This window comes from Marmota marmota, unplaced genomic scaffold (genome assembly GCF_001458135.2).
Source record: "Marmota marmota marmota unplaced genomic scaffold, marMar, whole genome shotgun sequence".
In the NCBI taxonomy this organism is placed as follows: domain Eukaryota; kingdom Metazoa; phylum Chordata; class Mammalia; order Rodentia; family Sciuridae; genus Marmota; species Marmota marmota.
Window position 1 is genome coordinate 3648451 of NW_026000022.1, and position 27450 is coordinate 3675900.

At 39.9% G+C, this 27450-nt stretch overlaps 2 protein-coding genes across 11 annotated transcripts in view; both read right to left on the reverse strand.

Annotated features, from left to right (window-relative positions):
• The window catches only part of Il18r1 (interleukin 18 receptor 1), a 38176-nt gene extending 18940 nt beyond the window's left edge, over positions 1-19236 (reverse strand). Inside the window, exons 1-7 of one of the 4 annotated variants that reach the window (XM_048810482.1) lie at positions 19023-19236; positions 18512-18634; positions 16833-16918; positions 11287-11372; positions 7564-7807; positions 3787-3952; positions 1191-1344 (exon numbers count right to left, since the gene is read on the reverse strand). In XM_048810482.1, coding sequence (XP_048666439.1) covers positions 1191-1344; positions 3787-3952; positions 7564-7807; positions 11287-11344 — 622 coding nt within the window. In that variant the 5' untranslated portion in view covers positions 11345-11372; positions 16833-16918; positions 18512-18634; positions 19023-19236. Of the gene's footprint in view, positions 1-1190; positions 1345-3786; positions 3953-7563; positions 7808-11286; positions 11373-16832; positions 16919-18511; positions 18643-19022 lie in introns of all 4 variants that reach the window. The other 3 variants (XM_015505000.2, XM_048810483.1, XM_015505001.2) reach the window with 3 other exon arrangements.
• Positions 16873-27450, reverse strand: part of Il1rl1 (interleukin 1 receptor like 1) — a 37316-nt gene continuing 26738 nt past the window's right edge. For 5 of the 7 annotated variants that reach the window (XM_048810479.1, XM_048810477.1, XM_048810478.1 and 2 more), the window contains exons 9-11: positions 26822-26968; positions 24867-25034; positions 21525-23509 (exon numbers count right to left, since the gene is read on the reverse strand). In XM_048810479.1, coding sequence (XP_048666436.1) covers positions 23124-23509; positions 24867-25034; positions 26822-26968 — 701 coding nt within the window. In that variant the 3' untranslated portion in view covers positions 21525-23123. Of the gene's footprint in view, positions 17757-21524; positions 23510-24866; positions 25035-26821; positions 26969-27450 lie in introns of those variants that run through there. The other 2 variants (XM_048810480.1, XM_048810481.1) reach the window with 2 other exon arrangements.

Sequence of the window (27450 nt, forward strand, 5' to 3'; positions counted from 1 at the left end):
AGGAAAGATTTTGCTAAAGTTGATATGTTACCAATATTTCATGTATAGCTAATTAAAGCAAATTTTTAAAAAAGAAAGAAAACTGAACCCACAGATTTGGCTGGATGAGTTACCCACCCAAAGTTTTAGTTTTCCAGGATGGTGGGGGGCGGGGTGGGACATAAGTCCAGCACGGACAAATCATCTATCTTCAAGCAAAGGAAGAAATTTTTATGTTAAGAAGGGACCAATCTTTGAAGTTATTGAAATCAAGCAACAGTAGCTAGAAGGTGCAAGAAGGCGTGTTTGAACTCAGTGGGAAAATAAACAGACTTTCCTGTAATCAGATATTAAAATCTAGGCTAAGCTTCTGTGCGATTTGATGATTGCCTTGGAAAATCCCAAGAAGGGACCAGAAATGACCAATTATCGTCCACACCACATCCTTCGTAGAATGAGGTTTAGTTAAATGACTCTAAGGTCCCTGTCATTCTAAAATGCTGTGCTTTATTTTTTTCATCATATCTAGTCTGGGGGGGCATGGCAAACCAGACCATGTGTTATCCTCCAACTCCTAGTAGCACCCATGTGCCACTTACAGCTCAGTCTATCAGCCCTTTCCTAGTACATCCCGCCCCTTTGTGATGCTCTCCCACAAAGACCCAGCTCAATTGGAGCCCCCTGCATCTGTCCTTCCTGCAACTCCTACCACCCTCAGGCAGCCTCACAGATGTTCCACAGATGATGGCATCTTTCTGTAGCTTATTGGGTCTTTATATTCCCTAAAAACAGTGCTTAACTCTCTCAATTCTATATTTCCCTGCTTCCCTGGCCTCTCCATACTAAGTACAGTTTTTTAAAATAGAGGCCCTCCAGAAATATTTGTGTCCACAGTAAATATTTGTTGTGTGGAAACAAAAAGTTTAATGACCCCAAAATTCTACAATTTACTCAAATTATAAATAAAATACAGCTGACTTCTGTGAGGTTGGTTCACCCATGTATCCTTTCATCTGCTGCCCCAATTTAAAAAAAAAAATTCAGTCAGGTGGCTGGGAACCAAAATGAAGATTTTGAATCTTATTAATTTTAACGAGTGACATGGTCACAAGCTCAACAAAATGAGCTCTGAGTTCCTAGGTGACCTTCCAAGAAAGATTCTGTTTTTTTAATATAATTTTGTTTCTTCCCAATTCTGGGATTTCTCTTACCTTCAGTTACTATTATGTTGTAGGTTTTGGTGATGTTATAAAATTTTCCATTATGATAAACAGAAAACACACAGGAGTAAAATCCCTGGTCACTGAACTCAGCGTTCTTCATCATAAATAGGCTAGAATTGTCTTCAGCTAACTTTTCACAGTTCTGTTTTTTTAAAAAAGCAAGTTAAAATATTTTCAGTAAGCAAAGGCAATATTTGTATTACAATCATTCACAATTAAAGCTTAAGATCCTTAGAGAAAAAAAGGAAAACTGAACAGAAATCAGCAATTATTGAGAAAATGTCCCAGTGACTTGATCTTGCTCTCATTGGAGCAATGATCAGTGAAGTGTGACCCCATGACCTTGTTATCCCTGTCTTGTCCTGGGAAATGGAGCACTGGGGCACCATAACCACTGTCCGCATTTTATTTTAAACTATATTTTACACACACACACACACACACAATACAACAATAATAGCAAAAACACATCAAAGGGCTGAGGATATCACTCAGTTGGTGGAGTGCTTGCTTCACATGCACAAGGCCCTGGGTTCAATCCCCAGCACCACACACACACACACACACACACACACACAAATACCACCCCCCCCCAAATAATTTCTATTCTGTTCAAAACTTTCTGCACAAGCCTGTTTCAAAATGTAACACTTCATTCTGACTCTGTATACTATGAACTAGGCACCCTGGGAATAAGTCTAGGGATGAGAACAGAAGGAGAATAGGGGAACTGAATGGCTGATCCTTACCAGTTGACATTCTTCCTGAAAGTATCAAATAAAAAGGACCTAGTATCCACAGACTTCTCCCTCAAAGCTGGTGAAAGCTGGTGGCCACTGTGGCTGGACCCAGACAAAACAGGCTTGTGTAGCTAGTACCCACAGGGGTACCTCAGAACAGTAACATGTTTCTGTATAAGTCAAATTTTTATAAACCCAAACTGATTTTTCCAGGATACACAGAATATCAGAAACTCCAATTAGCCCTTGACAAATTGAGTGTCCTTGTTCTCCTCCCCTCAAACAGGTCACAATCAATCCACAGGATGAGAACACTTAGCCCCTGTGTCAATTGTTTAGGTAAAAACATCCTTAGGATGCCCCTTTCCTAAATGTGGGTATCTGTACCTTGGGACTCTAAAACCCAATATGTTGAACTTACTGATTTTCGTGAACTGTAAAACATGTGGACCTTCGATGGGAAACAGAAACAAGTCAACTGGGGACTGACTCAATGTTTAGAAAACATGTCAGGTAAGAGGTCTCCTTGAAAAATCCAAGTAAACAGGGTAAATCCTTTGTTGCTTCAAGTTTCTCAGCTCTTTCCTATTCAGACCACCCACTCCTGAAGCTCTTCCAAGTTTCCATGATAGAGTCAGATTATTCATATTTATTCTATAGAAACTATGTTGTTGGAGTTGTGCAAGTGCTTAGATGTGTGTGTATGTTCTTTACACACAACACAGGATACACACACACAAGTATATATAGAATCTCTGTAGCATTGTTTAAAAGACCTCTTATAACCCAACAAGAAAAAGGTATATCAACTGAAAAAGAGAAAATGTACAAGCTGTCCACAAAAGGAATAATATGATATAATAAACATATTAAAGTATTTAATTCATTATTAAGAAAAGAACAGAAAAAAATTACTAAGAGGTTCAGAAATTTTCCATGTCAGATTTTTCAATTCTGAAAGCATCATTTCCCAGTTTGGGGTAAATATAAGGAAGAAGAATTCTTATACCAAGTGTGGGGCCTTATACTAGCAAAGCCTCCCAGAAACTAATATGATATTGTATATCAAAAGTCATAAATATGCCATCAACTTTTGATCCAATGATATACTTTAGGGATTTGATTGTAGACAAATTATATAAACACCCAAAGACCTATGGAAATCATACTCGTTTTAGCCTTTAAATAAGAGAGAAAAATTGGGAATGTACTAATGTCTAATACAAGGGAATCTGTTAGGTGAAACCAATGGAATCCTCTATTTGGAAGAATGTTTAAAGATGTAGGTGAATAATCAAATATAATTTTTTAGTGAGTAAAAGAGAGACACTAACAATAGAACAAAGCACTTTTTTAAAAGTAGATGTTTACACAGGAAAAAAAAAGTGGCTGGTGGGATTATGAGTGATTTTTTGCTTTCATTTTATATTTTTCCATCTTTCAACTTTATAAAATAAACTTGTATTTTTAGGGAAAAAACACATGCACTCAAGTTTTGAATTTTAAGTGTTTATGATTTAAGAAAATGAAAAACTTAAACTCACATTACCAAAAATTAATTAATTGAAGGAGAAGGAAAAGGAAGGAAGGGCCGAAGAGGGCAGCTGTCAAAATTGATTGGACAACTCACACAGAACAGAGAAGCTACTGGGCTACACACGTTGTGTACTTTAGATCTTCCCAATAACCCCGCAGGGACACCCCACTCAACAGGCCATTCGAGCTGTGTAGGTTCAGAAGGCTTGTCTGTTAGGAGACCAAAATGGTCCACAGCCACCAGATCTTCATTTGGGAATTTTATCTTTGCTATCATGTTGTAAGCTGAAATACTTTTCAAGTGTTACCTTATATAATGATGTTTTCTTGATCAGTTTCTGATAGTAATCATTTGTACATGGAATCTCCAAAACTTTCTCAACTCCCACAGGTTTGCTAGTTACTTGTTTTTCATTAAAACAGCTGTGTATGTTTCTTCTGGTGACGGTTAATGTCCGCTCCTGAGTATCATTTCTATGAAATAAAAGTGTAAAAGCATTTAATAATTATGACAGAAACCTTATAGCTATCAACCACCTTCCCTGTTGTCATTGATCCTATAATTTATTCCTAATTTTTGTATAAAGAGATTGATTCATTGATTGTCTATACCCTACTTTGCCTCCTCTTATTTCAGAGCAGCAAGAAATTTAACAATAGTCCTAGGGTGAAAGATAAAACCCTGAGCAATACACACACACACACACCTGGCTGTATCTTATGGATGTTAGAACAGCAGATGTCTAAAACTTGGGTAATCTTTATTAAGGGACAAGAACAGAGAATCCTAGGTCAGGATGAGAGGGTGGCCTTGTTTTCCTGATGTCTATAAACTCCTGGCAGTTTTCTGAATGAGTAAGTATATACATTAGGTTTATGTATCTCAGGTCAGTGTATTCCAATCCCTGTCTCTTACACTGTTGAGTCACACAAAGTCTATTCTGGCCCTCAGCACATCTATATGAGCCCTTTACTGAACAGAAGTGAATCTGAATAGATTTTATAGTGGTTCCTTCTGGTCAGAAATGAGTAATTTTAAAAAGAAAACGTTTGGGGCTGGGGCTATGGCTCAAGCGGTAGCGCGCTCGCCTGGCATGCGTGTGGCCTGGGTTCGATCCTCAGCACCACATACAAACAAAGATGTTGTGTCTGCCGAAAACTAAAAAATAAATATTAAAAAAATTTTCTCTCTCTCTCTTCTCTCTCTCTCTAAAAAAAAGAAAAGAAAAGAAAACGTTTATAGTCTGACGTTTGCTTACATTGCACATGTGATATACGTATCCATACGTGATGTCATAGACCAGTATACATATGAATCCATCTCCCAAATACAGCAGACAGGTGCTGTGTGCCTGACCAATGGGCACCCAACTTAGGCTCTCCCAGCTCCCCTTTAAGTCTAGAAGAGGCTGGGAGCAAGACAAGGCTACCACCAAGCTCCAGCTGTTGTACCAGGCATTTTCCCTATGTTCAGAAGGAAAAGCTCAATCTCAGAGAAGTTAAACCACTTGCCCAAGGTCACACACCTATTCAGGGTGAGGCCAGATGGGAATGCACACCTGGTTAGCCCCAAGGGCCAGGAGTGTTTTGTACAATCCATGTAAATCTGGCTCCTCACTTTGGGCATTATCTGAAGATGGTCCAGTGCTGGAGAGGGTGGCAGGCGGTTGTCACAGTTAAATGCAGTGGGTCAGTGGCCATGAGACATAATGGAGCCGCCTGGCCCTTGAGAAGGACTCAGACTCCCATTGGCACCCTTCTCTTCTCAAGTGTTTGCTGAAGTTTCCCCAACTCCAGCCTCACTAATCTGGATAGAGAGATTATTTCCAGGTCTCTCTGACCTGTTGCTTTTAAGGAACAGACATGTACAAGTTCTCATCTTAGTAGATCATGCTCTTTACCTGTGTAGTCCACCTCCTAACACTCAGGAAACTGACAGAATGAGTGCTCGTCACACGTGCAACATTACACTGCAGACGTGGAAAGAAGCAACAGGCCACACTTGCTACAGAAGAACTGCAGGCTGATGTGAGGCTGAGGCCAACTGACCCAAAGCTGTGGACTCTGACCTGCTAGGTGGGACCACTAACTGCACTCTGCCTCTGAGCTCCCCCTCTGGCCATGCACAGAAAGGGCTTAAAAACCTCCAGTCCGCTCTCTGGGGGGAACTCGCCAAGCCCAACTTGCTGCTCATCAACTCAGGATCTGATTATTAGTTTTTAAAGTGTGCTTCTCGCTCTACCTTCATTTCTTTGACTCTATCAGAGAAAATTCTTTCTTCTGGAAACCTTTCCTTCTTAAATGGTTTCCTCCTTAAAATATATTGGGACAGATCACTGCAGGATTAAAGTATGGGTCCCCAGAAGCATCTGATTATTAGTAAATGCAGTCCGTTAAGAATTAAGGGATTACAATTCCCATGGGAGAATTCCAAGTGGAAGGTCTGCACATTGAAAGCAGCTCCCACACCAAACTACAAAAGCTAATGCGCACCTGAGTAGGCACATACAAGACAAGGCTACATGCATGCACACGCGCACACACACACACACACACACACACACACACACACACCTATAGTAAAACCAGGACGCTGCTTACTGATTGCTCTATGTTGAGCACCTCTATATTTTCCACCATCCTAAGTGGCCTAAACAACTCACTCCCAGATAGAACCCACCATCGTCACCCTATTGTGAAAGCTGCTTCTCCCCCATTGCTTACTCTCACATTTTACTCATCAGTCTCCAACAACTTTCAAAGTTTGTCACCAAGGCCACTCTGCGCCACCCTGTTTTCTTGCCCTCTCCTATCCAACCCCTGAGTTTCCATGCCTCTCTCACATCATCTCTCTAGCTAATAACTCCATATGGCTTCCTGTGGTGAGTTGTGTTCTCTGTACTCCCATGTCACATCTCCAAGTTGGTCACAGACAACGGGTTTGTCCCCTTGGTTTTGATGGTTCTGCCCTGTCCTTGTTCCTGTATTCAATCAGGATTCGGAAGTGTTTGTTGTTCTCTTCCTCCACCCAATTTACAAGTACCGTCTTCAATCTTCCTTAACCTGCTCTGAAAAATCCAGTCGTGACCCATTTTCTGCAATCATCTGTCTTTAAAAGGTCACATGAAATGCACTGACTTTTGAAAGAGTTCTGTAATTTCTTTATGACTCTTGGGAGTTTCTATGTATAAAAACAAAAAAAAACCCATGACCTCATTTTGTGCAAAACCACAGGAGTGATATCGAGGTTTCACTGTGATATCTCACCCTGCTCTCAAAGACGGGGTGAGAGTTATCAGGACTCACTCCAGTGCAAAGAACGAGATTTCTAAAAGAACTCTGCTACATCTCACAGCACAGTGACACCACTCAGCCAGCCCCGAGGTATTTTCTCAAATCTCTAGATAAAGGCATGCATACATGTGTATATGTGTACATATATGTGTGCACATGTTTCTGTATGTTCCTGTCAACAGAACCAAGTCCAGTAACAGTGATTGATGTATTCAATATCCAATGGATTGCTCTTGTTTCATAATAGTTGCATTTCTCCATTATTATTATCCTGGCATAATCTCAGGCTATAGCATGAGTACACTATAGAGCCCTGTCCCTGTTCCCCTTCATCACGAGCTCAGGGCTGTAGGGTTTTGGTTGGCTCTTGAACACACACCTCCTCCTCTAGCACTGCCATCTGGATCCCAGTGAGCCTTGAAAACTAGAGTACCATGTGTCTCCATCAATGCCATCCTCTCTGCCACCTGAAGATGCTACCCAGGAGAATGACCCTGTTCCCCCTTCTCTACACATCAATGTCATTATGAAGTCCTAGCCGTTGATGTCACTTCACCAGGATATCAGGACCCCAAGGAGCATCTGACTTCTAAAACCGACCTTTACTCAGTCCGCACTAATTAACAAGGATCCCTAAACAGGAAATCTTACTGAAGTCTTTATGATGACTAAGAAGAAAAAAAAAAGATTATTTTTTTCAATAATGAAATATTTATTTCATGTTAGATTTCTTTATAATTGAGTGGCTAAACAGAGGCCCAGAGGACTGTGAAGCAAAAAGATATACTTACCCCATTTGGGAAAAATAAGAGCCCTGGTCTTCTAACTCTAGTGGCCAAAATTCCAAAGTGTTGTCATACATAGTAATTCTGGGAGAGCTGCCTGGGTTCAGCTCAGTGCGTCCGTTCGACTTGCTGCTTTTGTACCATCTTACAGAGGTTTCCTCATTTTCACTTGTGTGTGAAGAGGAGCAATGTTTCAGATAAAAAGGTTCCCCTTCCACCGCGCTAATATTGGGCCGTGAAAAACACGTTTCTAAAGATAAGTAAAAGAAAAGGGAGAAAACCAAAAAACAAATGAAGAAAGTAACTTTTTCTCTTGATGCGTTAGGTGAAGAAGCAAAGGTTCATAAGAAAGCTCTGAGAATTCTCAGTGTCACCGTCCCATGGTTTCTTTATTTTTAGCATCTGACTTTCGAACACTATGAGGGATAAGACACTTTCCAGGAGACAATGAAGACAAAACTTCCAATGATTCCTCCTAAACAGGGAGGTGTGAGAACCTAACCTACTACATCCATCGAGAAGACAGACCTGACAAGTGCCATCTTTCAAAAGAAAATTTTGCACAAGACAACTGAAACCACAGGCCATGATGTTGCCACACCTACCCCCAAAGCATCCCTAGCCAGGAAGTCTCCATGCCAAAGGAAACAGATACCTAGAGACCTTCATCTGCATCCTCAGAAATCTCACCAAGCTTGTACCCAGCCCACCAGTTGACCTGCCCATTTCCTGGGCAGGTGTGAGGATGGTTAAACGTATTCCTGCAGCTTGAAGTGTGCATAGGGTTGTTATTTCTGTAGGTTACCATGGGGATAATCAAGAATTGATTAATATAGTATCACTCCAAATTCTGGTATCTGTCACTTCTGTTATTTGGTCTCCTGTTCGGTCTCCCTCCTTCTTTCTCAATTCGCCCAGATTCTCTGGCCTTGGAATTTGATCTGATCTGCTCAGAGGGTAGGCCTTCTTGCCACTCTTGTACTCCTGGGAGTTCAAACCTGGCTTTAGTGGCCCTTTCTCATATCTTGTCCTCTGGTGGCTCCAGGGTGGCCTTCACCCACATTGGGAAAATGAGAATCTTTTAATCGAATGCAACTTTTCCCTGAGAACATCGACAAAGTGCTCTCTACAGCGACAGTTTATTTCTGAAAGCAACAGGCTGGTTTTAACTCAGCATGGTTGACCACAGCATAAAGAGGAAGTGGCCCAAAGGGTAGAAGCACTCTTTGAAACTGTGGAATATCAAGTCTATCTCAAAGTTCAAGAGTTAATGAGCATCAACCAATTCTGTTTAGTGGTTGTCACATAATCTCTGTTTTACATTTCAGTACTTCAACACAGAAGGTGTGATAAAAATATATACGAAACTCAAAATATGGCAAGCCATTGACAGTTCATTTGCTTTCCTGTATTAGAGTTTTGCATATGTAATAAAATGCAGAATCATATCAGATTTGCTCTTCTGAGTCTGAATTCTTCTGTACACCACTCTGTCTGTGACAGGCACCAGGTTGCTACATGCGGCAGGGATATGTTCTTTTTTCATTGTTATGCAAGTTGTGTTACTATTTGACTATTAATTCTATAAATTGAAAAATACTAAGAAATTGGGTTATTAGAGAAGTGTCTACAGGATATCTGGGTTATTCCATGTTTTCCAAGTTTTGATTAATATTTTAAAATGTTTGTAAAAACCTAATTAGAATAAGTTACACTCCATGTATGTATAATATGTCAAAATATACTCTACTGTCAGATATATCTAAAAGGAACAAAAAAGTTTTTAAATGCCTGTATAAATATGCCTGTGTTTTGATGAACATATGCACTCATTCCTCTTAGGAAATAGTTATCATTTGAAGAAATATAATGCTTGTTTGGAATAATGTTTGTAGAAATGAGTGAAGTTCAGGTAAGTAGAGTTCAAGGTCTAAGAACAGTATTCCGATTTTTCCATGAGCAGGGTCTATGAATCCAGCAAGGCCAATAACCTGTATCCTTTGGAACAGTCTTGAGTTTGGACAAGCATAAGATTTTGTCACCTAACTTCAACTAAGTTAAATGACTTCTACAGATAGAATAGTGCTATGTCGGCCCCCAGTTACCCACTAATGGAAGGTCCTGTCCAACTACCTGAAAAGACAAGAAACTGGGACTCTGGCAACATTACACAGCAGATCTTAGAGTTGTATTTGTGTTCTGAAACATCCTGTTATGGTTTGGATAAGAAGTGACCTCAAAAAAGCTCATGTTGGGCAATGCAACATGATAGACAATATGATTAATGTATGTACATTCCATGTATGTATTATATACAAAATGCATTCTACTGTCATGTATGACTAAAAATAAATAAATAAATAAATAAAAATTTTAAAAAAAATGTCCAGAGGTGAAGTAATTAGAGTGTGAGAGCTATAATCTCATCAGAGGGTTAATCCTTTTTATGGATTAATAATTGGAAGGTTACTCTAGGCTTGGTTGATGGGGTTGGAGGAAGTAGGTCATTGAGGGCATGCTTTGGGGGGATATATTTTATCACTTGCTTCTTTCTTCAGCCCAGAGTGGTGAAGTATGGAAAGGCCATGGATTGAACCTCTGAAACCGTGACCCCAAAACAAACTTTTCCTCCCCTAAGTTGTTCTTGTCATGTATTTTGGTCACAGCAATGCAAAGCTGATTAACATGTTTCATGGTAACTGGGAGCAAGTTTGTTAGTGCATGTGAACAGAACGTGGGATCCATGCACACACCTCTTCCTGCACCTTGATTTTCCACTCAGTGCTTTCTGACAGATTATTCTCTATCAGGAAGAGAATATCTACTTTGTTCCTTTAATGTTTGGAAAGTACTGCATTGTAGCCTTGGTGCCATCACAACAATAGAGGACCCATTTAAGTAACCATACTCAAGACTGGACCTACGTTATTTGAAAGTATCTACTAACTCAGCTAGACCTTCAGCAATAATTTACCAAAGTAGATGTTCCCTTCTCCTAGACAATATATCCAGGCAAAGTCTCATATGTGCTCCCACTTTACCCTCCAAAGCCTGAGGGAAAACTTGCCATCCAATCATGGAACTCTTCTCCAAAGAATGGGATTTCAGAATTCTTTTCAAGAGGGTTGAGGCAGAGGGGACTTCCAAGTATCGTTGTTAATAAGTTTAGAAATCGTACTTGATATCCACCTAGAAACCTACTTGTCTCCCTAATCTAACCAGTCTCTTTCTTGTTTATTCTTTCTAGCCCTGATATTGTTTATAAATATATAAGGTACTTATTATTTCCTAAAGAATCAGATGAATCTTTGCATCCCTCTAAGGAAGGAGTTGGTGTGTACAAAACTTCCTAAAAAAAAAAAAATCCATAATAAAGATAGTTGCTTCCTCCTCAGTTTCAAATAACATGAACCAAAGTTTCTTCTCAAATGTAATTTATTTCAGGACACAAGTTTTTACAAGCTTGGAGAACTAAGTCCTTTTTTTAAAAAAAAAATATTATCACATGGATCTTTTTTACTTGATTCCATTGCTATGGATCTTTTTATTCTCTACCTCAGAGACACCAAATAGTTGTCAACTTTCTAAAGTAGAATTTTAAATCAATACATTTTGGTAAACTCAGCATTTTTAGTAACCACCTCCACCCCCCCCCCCAAAAAAAAAGACAAAATCCTGACATTCCCTCTAGATTACTAACAAAGTTTTATTTTTTTTTTCACAACTTACCTGAGTCGCGTGTAACCATAAGAAGCAAAAGAGTCATGAATAATCCTCCACAATGCATGTTTAGGACTCTGTATCAAATAGTTTATCTGAAACAGAATAAGACAGCTTATGCCAAAAACTTAATAAAAACATACCTGCCTTATGAAGGCTTTAAAAAATCATGTGACAGCAGATGTTTAAACATAGCCCAGATATTTTCAAATCCCTTAAAGTGGTCACCAGTTCTCAGAAGTTCCAGCCATGGAGAACTAACGAAATGTCAAGGCAATTAATGTTGGCTTCCAGAAGAAATACTTAACAATGCAACTTTCTAATTCAACAGAATTAGGCCTAAAATTAGTGTTTTAGGCCTGATCTACTAAGTCCTGCCTCCAAAGTCAAAGTTAAGGGCCACAGTATTTCTAGAAAATCTGCCATTTCATTAAGGAACAATTTGTGTCATGCCAAGACATGTACAGCAGTTGCATCTATGGGGAACATGTGTGTTGACACGTGCATTGTTAGAGTCTGTAAACAAGTCTGGATGGCGCCTGGCATTTTGCCAGAGGGAGTGGTTTGTGAAGTAACGCCAGCAAGCCATTAAGTGTGGAGATTCCTTATTGGTTGACTGCTGTATCTATTTTATGTTAATTAAGATAAGCTCTGTGGAATGTATAAATACCCCTCCTGTCCTACAATAAAGGGCTCCTACTCCTGCTGTATCAACCTACACAAGTTCTTCATCACCCCCCCCCCCAGCCCCAGCTATTTTGCCCAGCCAGCCAGGCTGTGGCAGTGCATGAGTGTGTATGTGCGTTAGACAGGTTTATGTCAAAATAGTCAACTACTGTTCACAGTTAAGGAGGTCTGTGTCTGTGTCTACTATCAGCTGGCCCCATTGTTTTAGGTCTATGGTGAGGAAGCACATCTCGGTGGGGGACACATTGGTGGAGTAAAAATGGTCACCTTATGATCAGGGAACAAACAGAAGAAAGGGAAAGTAGTCAGGGTCCCACTATCCCCACAAGGGCACACCCCCATGACCTAAAGATCTCCTACTAGGCCCCGCTTCCCAGTGTCCACCACCTCCCAAGCCACCACTTGGGGATGAAGCCTTTAATACCCAGGCCTTTGGAGGGTGCATAAGAATTTGCTCATCATGATTGGTAATTCAATTTTCATTTGTGGGTTGAATGTTTAAAAATCCATCTTCCTTCTGGGAGCTGAGCCTATTCTGCTTGTCAGTAAAGTCTGGCCCAGTGTGTAGCACATAGCTCTTCAGTGTCACTGAAGAACACTTGTGTGTGCTATGGCCATGCATTCAAACTCAAGTGCCCATGGGTGTTTATTGTAGGGAACAGAGACTTAAAGATCTCCCTACACCCCAGAGCCCTCTTTGAAACTGACCATGACCCAGTGTAACTGAGATCTGCATAGAACTTTGATCCTAGGACAACCTGACCCTTACCCTTTTAATTACAAAATTTAGAAAGCAGAATGTCAGCAAATTCTTCCTCAGTGGAGACCATTCACCAAGTCCAACTATTCATAAATAACCCTATGTCCCTTGTTTACCAAAAACCTTGCTGCTTCCACCTCAGTGACCCTCCAGCTGGAGGGAACACAATGTGATAGAAAGAGCTTAGTCTCACGGATGCACAGACCCTAGCTGGCTGTCTAATTTGACCAAGGCCTGAGGAGCTCTCCAAGTTTGGGCAAGGTATTTAAAAGTCTTATAGCCTGTTTGCTTATTATCAAAACGAAGCTAAAGAGGCTCTTTACATAATGAAGCTGTCTGATATTTATGAAGTCTTTTGGGTACATGGTAGCCTCGAATAAGTTCCTTTTACCAACTTCCACTCACCTCCCATCCTAAACAAAAGGGGAGCTATTAATTCCTGAATCCTAGAAAAAGTTCAATAACGAAGCTGCCGAACTATTTATAACAACCCTTACCTATAACACCACCAAACATTTGGTGGAATTTCCAAGAGCTACACATCAATAATGTAAAGGCGAAAGGAACAAATATGTATGGAAAGTACCCACTGTTCATAATTGAATTAGAACAGTTTTATGCTTGAAACTTCTTCCATTCCCCCCCACCAACACCTTTTATCATTAACTCTGTCTATTCTTGTAGAATGAAAAATGTTGTTTCCTTTATGTTATTTCTCTGGTGAAGGCTGACGTAACCTTGTAAAGGTCATCAATTTCTTTCTTTCTTTCTTTCTTTCTTTCTTTCTTTCTTTCTTTCTTTCTTTCTTTCTTTTTCTTTTTCTTTTTCTTTCTTTCTTTCCTTTTTTTTTTTAAGATTTGAGGTTTTTTAATAAGGTCTACAAATGGGTAAAATTATGAGATTCTGATTTTTTCCCCCTGTCCTGGGATTTAAACCCAGGGGTACTTTGTCACTAAGCCACTTCCCCAGGCCCATTTTAATTTTTTTTTTTTTTTGATACAGTGCCTCACTAAATTGCTAAGGCTGGCATCACACTTGCAATTCTCTTGTCTCAGCCTCCAGAATCCCTGGGATTAGGGGTGTGTGCCACACACACAGCAAGTTATGAGATCCTGATTAGTTATTAGTTTCAATATGAAGCATGATAGGACCGTATTGTACCAAAAATAGCTGATATTCATGAAGCTCTGTGTGTGTGGTTGTGTGTGCATTAAGCTTTGAATGTACTTGTTAAGCTGTAGGTATTAAATCTAGAGGTTAATATTTTATTAAACAATGAATTCATCTCCAGAAAAAGAACTATTCTGAGAAATGTCATTTATATACTATCAAGTATAAATAAAACAAATATAGGAGACTATAAATATTAAATTTCTGTTATGTAGGATTTTTTCAGTTTTTTCCGATTTTTTTTTGTAACTGTTAATTTTCTTCTTTCTTTAAATGTTTTTCTGATTTTTAAAGCAATATGTGCCTAACACAGAATATTTACAAAATGAAGACTAAAAGAAACCAATATAAAATAATATTTTAGCATTTTAACTATTTTCTGTGTATTTTAAATAGTTAAAAGTATTTAATTAATTTCATATCTTGCATTTCCATTTAATATTATGCAGTGAGCATTTTCCTGTATCAGGCTGTTCTCTTTGTTAACATCATTTTAATTGCCACCCAAAATTCCTTCTGATGGACATATGATTCTTTACAAGATGAATTATACTGTGAAATAACTCCATGACTGTCCTCACGAGACCTGACTCTCGCATGTGACTCAGTGTTTTGGAGTGCAGCCTCTCGTACCTGCCTGGAAAGACTGGAATCTCCATTTTCTTTTACCAGTGAACGAACCTCAGGCATGTCACTTATCCTCTCTCTGCCCCAATTTCTTTGTCCGAACAAGGAGACAGCAATACTATCTATCTTAAGAGCTGATCATAAATTACATGCATTACTCTTGCAAATGACTGAAGAATAATAAACACCCACTTAAATGTTAGCTATTATTATTTGCATTTCTTATCATTTCCATGGCAGGATGTGAATGAACACAACATATTTGAGACATTGCCAATCATATTGCCCAGAAATGTTGCCATGATTCATATACCTTCCCTCACAGTGCAAGACGGTTTCCATCCACCACACCTGGAAAAGCACTGGGCAGTCTCATGTTTTAAAATGAACCAGGTAGTCAATATGGAAAGATGGTACCTGTTGGCTTTGTTATAAATGATGTCAATTTTAACCATGTGCTATTAGCTATTTTATTTCTATGATTATGAACTATTTCTTCACATCCATTGCTCAGTTCTCAGATGTTGAGTGTTTTGTCCAATTTGTTTAGTTTGCTTTTAATTCCTCTTTTTTTTTTTTAAAGAGAGAGAGAGAGAGAGAATTTTAATATTTATTTTCTAGTCTTCGGCGGACACAACATCTTTGTTTGTATGTGGTGCTGAGGATCGAACCCAGGCCGAACGCATGCCAGGCGAGCGTGCTACCACTTGAGCCACATCCTTAGCCCTTAATTCCTCTTTTGATGTGCTAATAAATGGAAGATTATATATTGAGGGCATCAAACTTTTTTTGTTTTTGCTTTGTGACTTTTCTATTACTTTCAAATATAGATGATTCCTCTTCTCACAGTTGTAAAGCAGATGATTATCTTTATTTTCTTCGTTTTTATGGCTTAATTTTTTAATTTAACTTTTTAAAAAATTCACTGGATTAATTTTCATGGTTAGCATGAAGATAGGGTCTAGTTAATGTTACTTTTCCAAAATAGCCAAGATTAATTATCTATGATTAATTCAGTAGTCCTGTCTTTCCATTAAAGTTTGTTGCTAGCAGGTTATAATGAATAGGTCCCTGAGGACTCTGTGGAAAATCTAGCACAGCATGCTTGCTCAAGTTCAAATATATGTCTATAGGGGCGCACACACACACACTCACTCTCTCTCTCTCTCTCTCTCTCTCTCTCCATTGTCTTCTCTCCCTTTGTTTTTCTATTTATAGTAATTATCACTAACTGACATTTTTACATTATGTCTGCTTAATGATTATTTGCTGAATTAATTAATGCATTAAATTCTTAAAATATTTAGAGTTTGGAGTTCATGTGATCATCTGATTCATTAGCATATTGCCCTGATTTTCTACTTTTTAAATCATGACATCTTGAAAAGAATGTTTTAACCTCAATGATGTCCAGGGTGCTATATCTCAACTGGAACTTTTAAAAATAATAATGAAGCTAGGGCTCTACCCACCTGTCTGGAAATTCCCTGTCTGTATAGCCTGGGAAACCTGAGTCACCAAAACTCCCCAGGTGGTGATTCTAATGCCAAGCCAAGGACAAGAGCCACAGATTTACTGGACTTATTCATATACTTAAAGAAGTAAAATGTAATATGTCATATATACATATATGTACATATATAATATACATTTAATAAAACATACATTATATCTTGAATAATAAATACATTAAGTGAATGTATACATATATCTAATGTTTTATTTAAGTATAAAATAAACGTATGTGCACCTCTGTATATGTGTGTATATAAAGAATAGTCATATACTTATCTGAATCATCTAATGTCATGAAATTTTTTCTAAATAAAAAAAAATAATTTCTCTTTCAAAAATTGTGAGACCTAGGGAGAAGATCAGTTATAAACATTTCTGTCCCACAAGGCCATGCAGAACAAGGCCCTTTCCAGAGTATCTGGTCATCTCCTAAGCTGCTGGTTCTGCCCAGCCACCCTTGTTTATTGACCCCACCCCTACCCTGAAGAAACTGACCATTCTCTAGAATAAAATATTTCACAGAAACCCATAAATGTTAGGCCATTAAAAATTTTATCTAATGAGGGTCCTGAGACTCATGGAAGTGAGTCTAGATTAAAGCTAGTTTCACTGACTTATGCAGAAATAAATGTAAATTGCCTTGCTACCACCCATTCTCATTAGCAAAACATATAATTGAGTTCCTCTTAAGATAAATTGCCTTGACAAAAATCATAACATCAGTGTTGTTGTTGTTGTTGTTTTTAACATAGTAGATCAAACTTGGGCCCTCACTCATGCTAGGCAAGAGCTCTACCACTGAACTCCAGCTGCAGCTCACCAGTGATTTTTTTTTCCCCCCAGGTAATTATTTCTCTCCAGGGTGCAATGCATGGGGTTTCACTCCATTTGCAAGGTGATAAAACAACCAAAGAGAAAAGAAAAAAAATTATCTTAGAAAACCGCATGCACTTCACTCAAAGGAACAAAGAGTCTATGTGGAATTTGGTTTCCCTCTATAAGGCAAGGAAAATCATAGCCACTTCATAGTTCTTGTCCCACAATTATCTGTTACTGTTCTTTTCATGCTTTTCCCTAAATCTCCCCATTCCTCCCAGCCACTAGGAAACTACAGTCCTTGCAATGTGGCTCAAAGGCTGGCTTCTCAAGGAAGCTAATTATTACTGCTCACACAGGCATAGCCTTGTCCAAGCTCATCTGAGAGGACATTTCCATTCTTTGAGAACCAGCCTTCTCCCCCTGGTAAGGTCCCAGAGGGCAGAACCTGCCTTTCTATACTGTGTGCCCAGACCAGCAAATGCAGTTCCCCAAATTTGCACTTCCCAGTCTACCCAAGCTATGGGGTTAAGAGGAGTTCCCTAGGTCCCAGCAATGTGTGTGGCATAGAATATGTTTGCAGAGGTCCCAAGAATAGAGCAAGGGAAGTTGGTGAAATTATTACAGTATTCTCTGATCTCTACCCCTGAATGACCTTTTCCAGCCATTAACTGTTCTGATAACTGGGATACAACCTGCTAGGTGTTCTGACTTCTGGAGGCCCCACAGATTAAAGACAGAGCTTTGGAACCAGGAACATTAGATGTGAAACTAGGATCTACTACTTCATAGCTGTGGAACAGACTGCCTTTGAAAACAGGGCAACTTCCTAATAACTGAGTTTCTATAACCTGTATTTCCTCAAACTGTGAGTGGAGGCAGAAGGAAGAGATCTTTCCCCACACTCAGAGGGCCTAGGAACTGGAGATTGGCATGTTTCTGACTTACAAAGCCTAACTATATATATATATATATATATATGTATATATATATATATATATATATATATATACACACACACACACACACACTATCTGTACATTTCCTGCCTTTTGTCACACTCTGCCTTCTTGTCTTTTATAAAATCTTTCCATGTCCCTAAATCCCCCAAAGATGGATATTTGAGTCAGAAAGTTTTTCTCCATCTTCCTCAAAGCTGGCTTTGAATAAACCATTCCCTTGCCAATCTACCTCCAGAATTTCCAGGGGGAACAACCAGCTATAAAGCCATTCCCTTGAATAAAAAGTTGGATGCCCTTGGATAAATTGCTAAATCTCTTTGTGCTTGAATCTCCCTCCCTTTTATTAAATGTGATAATACCTCCTTCATTTCACCTCTGAAAGGCTTACGTGCATACAACAAAAGTTTTCTATACTGTGTCAGGCACACCGTAAGTGCTTAAGAAACAACTATTGTCATCACTTATTTCAGCTGTTCTCATCTCTAAGAAAAGAATTGACAATGTTTTCACTTCTAAAAATCATACTATCAGTGAGAGTTGATGATGCTGTCTCACCGATTATTCTTAGGCGCGCACGCACAACACACATAATCAATCTAGTTTTCAGATTCCGGCCCCTGAGTCTGGGTGGCTCTTTGTTCCAAGCGGCTGGGGAAAACCGGGACTTAGCATTCGTGGCTCGGGCGCCCGTCCTTACCTTCGAAGGGGTGTCTCTGAGGCTGGCGCGCGGGCGTTTGTCCCTCTTTCACACGGATTCTTGACTGCGAGGTGGCATTCAAAACTCAGGTGAGAAAAGGTGATTCCCCGGAGCTCCTGGCAACTGTGAAACTGGAAGGAGGCGCGGCCGCAGGGCGGGACAGAGAGAGAGAGATAGGTAATCGGGGAGGGTAATCCGGGGCGGGGAGGGGATACCGATCAAAGGTGAAAAAAGAAAAGCGTCCTGCGGCTCCTGGCTGTGAAACCCGGCTAGAGAGGGCTGCAGGTGGGCGCTGCCCGTGGGAGGACCCCAGGTCCCGGGAGCGCTCCAGGGGCAGCGTGTCACGCTGTCCGCCGTGGGATGCTCCCAGGGATGGAGTCGCCCAGGCTTGAGGCGCCCACTCTCAGGAGTGACCCCGGTTTGCGGGGTGTCGGGTCAGGTGTGGGCTGCGTGCTTCTGGCAGCGAGACCGGGGGCCGGTTCCTCTGCGCAGGTGCCCGCCTGTGACTTACCGGAGCTGTGGGATCCCTGGGGCGACGGGCGCAGCGGGAAAATCCTGGTCGCGTCCAGGCCCTGCGAACCGCCCCAGCCTCCACGCAGGGGTGACCTTCGACTCCAGCGACCCAGGGCGGCGGCTGTGCCACCTGCAGAGTCAGGAGTTGGCGCGCCCCTCCCGCTTTTGCGCACCCTTGAGGCAGCAAGGCGCAACAGCCAGACTAGCTGGAGGAGCGAGGACACCTGGACCCCAGCGAGGTGTCCTCATTTAAGAGGAAGAGGCTGGGGGAGGATCGGAGAGAGGAAGTGTTACCCGCAGCCTCCCCAGGAACCTTGCCTAGATCCTCCCCCCACCCCCACCCCCGCCTCCCCAGGACCGGTTTCCTCCCGCATGAGAAATAGACAAATGATGGGGAAAAAATGAAATTTATGTCGTTTGCTCAAACTGGGAGGAAGCGGCTAGACTGCTTCTCTTCCAGCCCCACAGAAACGGTTCCAATGAAAAGAAACAAAATCCAGGCGATACACCTGTGTAGATTAGTTCGAAAACATATCAGTCACAATTTCCTTGGCATTTGGCCTCAGATTGAGGGAGTTTTAATTCTGAGTAAGGAAATCCAGGAGCTCTCTGTTTCAGAAGGACAACAGAGAAGTCCCCAAGCCACTGAAGGCTCCCTGAGCCAAACATGTGGAGGGGTCATTATTTTAGGAACTCAGGTCAAACTCCAGGCATTGCCTGGCATGAGGGATGGGGATTCCCTACTGGGGAGTGATATAGAGGGGTGCAGAGTTGTTGACTTAAAATTTTAAATTGTTCAAAAGAAAGGAGGCCAAAGGAGAATAGTGCTTCTAGATACCTGTGGTATCCACAATATATAAATAATTTCTATACATCCACAATATAAAAAGAATCAGCACAATTTAAATAGGGCAAAGATTTTACCTTCACTGAATAAGGTACACTTGTGACCAATAAGAGCATGAAAAAGATGTAACACCATTAATTGTCAGAGAACTGCAAAATAAGACCACAGTGAGATTCATTAACCACTAAAATACCCATCACTGGTGAGGCACTAGAGCACCAGAGCTCACATTCACTAGTGGAAATTTTGAATGCAATGATTAGTTGGCAAAGCAATTTGTCCGTTTCTTAAAAAGTTAAACATACAATTACCCTGTCATTGCTTCTAAGTACTAAACAAAAAGAAGTTAAAAAAAATATGCCCACAAGAATGTCCATGGGAACCATATTATAATAGCCATTAATGGGAAATAGCCCATCAAGTCTCTCAACAAGAAAATGACTAAGAAAACTCTTATATAGCTATACAATGGAACACTGCTCAGCAATATAAAGAAACAAACTATTAACTGATGCAAAATATGGATAAATCTTTTAAAAAAATGTTATGTTATAGAAGAAGCCAGACCAAACATCACATAAGCGTGTTGATATGAATGTCAAGGTCTGACAAGTGTGAACATTGTTTACCTCAGGGGAAGGAAAGGAATGGACTGAGAAATGTCACAATGAAACTTCCTGGGGTGACAAGCATTTCTATTTTGTTTTGGGTGGTAACCACACGAGTGTGGTTCAGCTGTCAAAACTCACTGACCTGAATACTTAGGGTATATGTTTTATGAGTACAAACTTGACTCAATTAAAAACAATTCTTTATGTTTTTTTTATAATTCACAGACGTTTTCACCACAATCAGATAGTTGACACCCAATCAGTTTGGGCTGAATTTCTTTTATTTATGCTACTTTGTGTGAATCTACGAGTCCTGTCACACAGAGCAAGAAACTGACTGAGGTTACAGGTGGTGCTGGCAGGAGAATCCAGGTATCCAGCAGGTTCCTGACCTCACTGTGAGCATGCAACTTGGAATTAGGAGCCCCTGGAACTCAGAAAACCCTTAGGGGTCATTTTTTCTACCTTCTCATTTTGTCAGCTGCAGAAACTGAGCCCCAAAGAGCTTAGGTGACTTGGGAAATGGTGTGTAAATTTAGGAAAGTGTATGAGAAAGAAAAGAACTCAGCAATGTCAACTTCCCTGAAACCAGCCCTATCTGGGATCTCTGAATTGCTTTCTCTTCCCACCAAGTTTCCACAGTAGGCTCCCAGCTCCATAAGAACAGGCACAGAGGGTGCTTAACTCCTTTCTCAGCCTTCCTCTCTTGCCCTTCCCAAGGAGGTACTCTGCACACATACAGAAAATGCAAATATTTGTTGAATGCTTGCAAAGGAGCTCATAACATAGAGGCTTGAGACACATTAAAATTAAGAAATATGGGGCAAGTTGAAAACAAATGTATTACAGAACCAAGTAAGAGATCATCACCAATTGTATGTTAAGAATCCTACATATCTAAGGTAGAAAGATCCCCAAAACCTGAGGTACAGAGGGAAATAAAATCGGTTTCAAAATTTCCCACATCCATACACCAAAAAAACACACCTATCATTTTAGATGGGTGGGGAAGCAGGGATAAAGGTATATCTATTCCCAATAATGAGACTGCAGAGAATTTATTGTTTAGGAGTCTTCATTGAGAGGTGTTACAGAACATAATAAGCATTACAAGAAGCACAGGGAGGCTTCATAATGACAACTGTCACCATGGATGGAATTCTTCCGGCAATGCTAATATATGTTTTTACTATTACCACAGAAACCAAAGTGTTTGGCATTATTACATTTATTTCACCTAAGGCAACTAAGTTTCAATGAAGTTAAGGAAATTCCTCATGGTCATATTCCTGGTGGATCCCAAACAGAATGATTTGTTCATTTTAAGTTCTATGATGTGAACAAGTCAGATATGCAGCATCCAGTTTTTTTGGTAATGCAATAAAATCAGATGTTGCCACAAAAAAAGATACAGTAATCTAGCAAAATAATAATGCAGGATGTCCAGCTTAAGTTTGAATTTCAGATCAACCTCAGATGAAATTTCAGCCTCTGAATTCAACTTTAACTGCTTTTCTGTGTTTTATCTGGCAACCCAATCTCAAGGTACAGGTTAAGAGTATAGAGTACCTAGAAAGAAGAGTAACTCTATATACTTTAGACAAACTTCTGGACATATGACTTATTTCAACCCAGGATTCTGAAAGGTATGACAGTGAGTTCAAGATGACATTCCCAGACAAGAGTCTGTACTTCAGCTTTCTTTTGCCAGTTAAATATGGAACTTTCTTAAATTAGAAAAACATTTATCAGAAATAATCTAAAGATCATGGATTTGAGTGATTTTTATTAACTTCCCATTTTATATTTCCTGTTCGTCTACAATATGCCTCTGTCTACTTTGATAATAAGAAAATAATATTACTAAAGATAATCTAAACATGTGAAAGAAATCTTAGAACTGAAAAATTTTGTTTTATTTTAATGGCAATTTGGATAAGGCATTCCAAAAAAAAATACGTGAATATTTAGATAGTAAGGCTGAACAATTATTAAATAAAATACAATAAATTGTAGCATGATGGGAACAAGATTTACTACTGATTTTATGTATGTGGGGATAGGAATGTTTTGGGGGGGCTTTGGTTTTTTGGGTTTTTTTTTCATAACAGGTGGTTGAACCCAGAGGCACTTTACCACTGACCTACATCCCTAGCCCTTTTTTATGTCTAATTTTGACACAGAGGCTTGCTAAGTTCCCCAGCCTGGCCTCAAACTTGCAACCCTCCTACCTCAGCCTCCCGAGTCCCTGAGATTATAGGTGCTTGCCACTGTACCCAGTTCTCAGAGTGTTCTTTGAGATGACACCAAAATTTAACTCTAAAACTTCCAGTTCGAAGTTCAAAATGTAAATTACCCATGAGGAATGAGAAAAAGAACAAAACAGAGAATCAAAAGCATTGTGAAGGGAAAAAAAAAATCCTACGCTATAACAGAACAAAACAAAATGGGGGAGGGCTGGTAAACTTTTTTTTCTGGGCAGTTGTATCCACCTAGAATTAGGAAAACAGAAGTAAAGTTACAGATGGAGCCCGAGGGCTGACTACCCTGGACATTCCTTCTATTCCCACTTCAGAACAGGTGCAGAGGCAAATCCCAGCACCCACCCCAGAAGTCAGGAGAGCTGCGAACTCAGACGTGTTCATGCGTCAACAGAAGCGCTGGTCCCTGTTGTGCAAGTCTTGCTGGGGAGTTTGCTTGGGATGGGCATTTGGTACCTCACGTGCTTCCAGAACCTGGAATTCAGAGACCGTTTATTGGCCACGTGATCTTCCCTCCATTTGATGGTGCCCTGCACTTTCACAAGGTGCTTGAGGGAATCTTGAAGGTCATCCACCTGCAGTCCACCTGTCTCTTCCGGAGCCTCCATTTCTATTAGAATCACCTTGGAGTCGTTCCGGATGAGCGCGCTGTGCAGGGCAATCTCCTGCTCGTAGGAAAACTCTTTGTTGTGTGTGATGTGAGGAGCCAGGATAAACAAGTGTCGCCTGCTTTTTCTCAGGTTGGTTTCCACTGCCGTGGCTGCATCTGGTCAGGTGAGAAACAGATTGGGGATCTCCTATCATTGCCTTTTTTATAGTCTAATAGTGGAGGTTGTTCTGAACATTAAAAAATATTCTTATTGTTGTAATCTGGCATGAGATTCTGATCACTGATCAAATAACTTATTCAGAAAGTGGGAATGAACTTGGATAGAGAACCAACCCATTTTTTTTTCTTCTTTCTCCCATCACTATAAAAACATCCACCCAATGCCCTCTTTTTCACCAGGTAAAAATCAATTCTAACTAAAACGGTTCTTCCAGTGATTTGGGAATGTGGACGTATCTCACCTACTGTTTCATGGGAGATTTAGAATTATCAGAATTTTCTTCTTTGACTGTAAGAGACTTAGAAGATGTGTGCATGTGTTTTAAAAGGGCTTCATATATGAACTTAAACACAATTTAACATATTAACTCACACGGGGAGAGTGAAATTTCAAGAAGCCCTGCCCCCAGCCCAAGCTGATCCATGTCTCTAGGAAAGTCCTGGTTCCACTTCATACCCCAGTAATCTCTGTTGTCAGGACTGATTTGATCGAGACTAGAAAAATCTTAAGGAATATTATATCTTTTTTCAAGTCAGTGTCTAAGAAGATCAGTACCATGGTGATTTAACTATCTCTGGGTGGACTAAGAAAAACATGTAAAGTACCTAATTCTCACGGCAGGAGGTAAAAATACAGTCAGGAAACACAACCATGAACAAAGCAACTCAAGATCTTTTTAGTGTAGGGGCTGAAGGCTGCAAATTCATGCAGTCTGAAGTCAAAAAATAAATATTGTGAAATATTGTTAAATGAAGATCATGAATTCAGATTCTCCATCCTGGATGGAGCGGGATGCAGAAGGGCTGTAAAGGGGGTGAAAATGGAAGGTAACTAGCATAAGAATACACACAAAGCCAGGCGTGAACATTTTCTAAGGATAGAAGAGAGTCCAGTGGTGATCTGGTGGGTTTATTCTATCTGAGTGGAAGAAAGATCACAGGTTATGCCTTGAGGGAGGGGAAGGAGGAAATCATTTCAATAAGTGTGTCGTTGCCCAGTGAATGCAACACAGGCATGAGCACCAGAGAGTATCGAAACTTGGCTGGGGAGAGGTGGAACTAGAAATGAACTTGATGCACTAAGAAAGAAGAGATGAAGAGCCCATGCCCAGAGGTGGTGCACAGTGTGAGCTCACAGACAAGTGGTGTCCCCCGCCAAGGCTTGAGCACACCTGTGACATGAAAAGAGCTCTTGAAACCATCACCCATTACTTTCCACCAGTGTGGGAGAGCTGGGGAATGAAAGGGGAGCTTCCTGGAAAGAATCATATGATGTATACAGAGACAGCTTTACCTTCTCCAGGTAGCAGATCTCTTCCATAAATGCATAATTTATATCCACATTGATTTTCAAGAACATCAGGCAGAATCTGATGAACAAAGTACTCCACAGAACCGGCCTCTTCTGAATTGCTTCTGTAGTTCCGTGGATATATAACATAAGCATCATAGAGTTTTCCATCTGAAAATGAAAACAAGAAGTACAACTCCATTACTTGGTTCTAAAAATTCTCATTTTCACTTCTCCGAGTACTGCTTTCCTCACCAAGTTCTATGGCTGTTGGTGAATGATCCCCATCCTCCAAAATATTCTAGAACCAAGAGATGATGGCAATCCACTGCCACAAAATGTGGTATGGAAATAATAGTCTTAATCCCAAACTTCTCTTGCTATTCATTGTCTCAGACTGAATAATGGAGAACAGAAGAGATAGTGCCCAGTGTAGGTCAAGTGGTGTGGTCATGGCTGATCACTAATCTATTATGAACTATTTATAGTCATTGACATGCCTTCTCCTAGTGTCTGGTAGACCTCAGTGTCATCTGTTTCCCCCCATACAGTGGTTCTCACTTATCCACAGGAAATGTGTTCCAAAATCTCAGTGGATTCCTGAAACTTCAGAAATACTGAACTCTACATATTCTAAGTGTTCCCCTATACATGCATACCTATGAAAGTTTTAAGTTATAAATCAGACACAGTAAGACATGAATCATAATAACTAATAATAAAATAGAATAATCACAGCAAAATATTGTAATAAAATTGCCAGAACAGCTGCTTTTGCATTTGGGGGGCAATTATGGAGTTAAATAGAGGTTACTTGAACACAAGCACTGATATACTACAATAGTCAATCTGATAATCAAGACACTGACTAATAGGCAGGTAGCCTGTTAGTCTAGTGGATACACCAAACAAAGAGATGATTCATGATTCAAGTCCTGGGCAGGATGGTGTCAATTTTCACCACACTACTCAGAATGGTGCAGAATTTAAAGCTTGTGTTTTGTTTAGTTATAGTATTTTCATATATATATATAAATTTTAACCACAGTTGACCTTGGGTAACTAAAACTACAGAAAATGAAACTAAGGATAAGGGGAAACTACTATACTTTTCTGGAAGAAGTGAAAATGCTAAAGGCTAGTAATGACTAACTAGAAAATAGAGTTTCTTAAGACGTCTCAATTTCCCACAAAGAATTAGCTATAGTAGAGTATATAGAAAAATCTAACATCTGTTTGCTTACAAATGAAAGAATAATGTCCATATTTAGTAGGCAGAACTATCTTGTTTTACATATACATTATGTGCATGTGTGTATGTGTATGTGTTCATATGTGTGTATACTACTGTATGCTCACATACATATGTGTGCTCATGTGCATGTATATACTTATAAAACAACTTTCCAGGGAAAATGATCTTGCATTCTGCTGCATCTGTCTAACTTATGCATATATGCAAAACAGAAACAACTTTTTTTTTTTTTTACTGAGCTTTATTTCATAAAGTTTTACTAACACACATTTCCCAAGTATTCAAAACTTTCTGGGCTTGGGACAGATTCTGCTATTAGGGATTTAGTAGAAACAGCAAATCTAGCAAGGAGAATATTTAAGCTGTTGTCATGAATCTCAGTACCACAGAGAACATCAGAGCAGGATGGAAAATGGTCTCTGAGTAGACTCAAAAAAATTCACTAAGCCAAGTGTGGTGGTACACACCTGTAATCCCAGTGACTCAAGAGGCTGAGGTAGGAGGGAGGATCACAGTTCAAGGTCAGTCAAAGCAATTTAGTGAGATCCTGTCTCAAAACTAAAAATAAAAAGGGCTGGGGATGTGGCTCAAGGGTAAAGCACTTTCGGATTTAATCCCCAATATCTCCCCCGCCCCATTTACTGATAATCTGTTCTTATGAGACCTTTTTCTTTTGAAGAAAAACTTGAAACTTGCCACTTACCATTCCTAGTTTTGTAAGGTCTAGCTACATCTCTCCAGAGCAGAATGACCTCAATCCAGAATGATTTCAGAATTATCACCAAGATATTGATTATCATTAACGAGATACTACATCCTGCAACTACATAGTAGATGTGTTGATGATCAACTACAAAGGACAGGGAGAGGAGAAGAGCAATCCTTAGTATTATGAAAACAAGATAAACAGACAAATATATGCATAGTGGCCTCCACTGGAATTATAAGAGATTCACACCAAAAATACTTCCCTGGAATTTTCATGGCTGCTTTAAACTTCAGTTCATCAACATTAATGAACCTATACTCTGTGCAAAGCACCAGGTAGTCATCACCCAGGATTCTCAAGAGCAAAAGAGACACATGTAAACTTAACTAAGCTGGGAGGTAAAAGCATGATTGTAACTGGCAGAGACATTTGAAAAAGAGCTTGCTCCATTCTGGGCAAGGCAGACTTCCTGCAGAAGATTCCTGAAGGACATGTAGGATTCAGAGACATGCAGAAACAGGAAATGACCTCCTGTCCAGGAGAATGCTGTGAGACAAAGTGCAGATAGGGGAGTCTGTTTTCTTAGGAACTGGAACAACCCAATTTGGGAAATTATTGAAAGC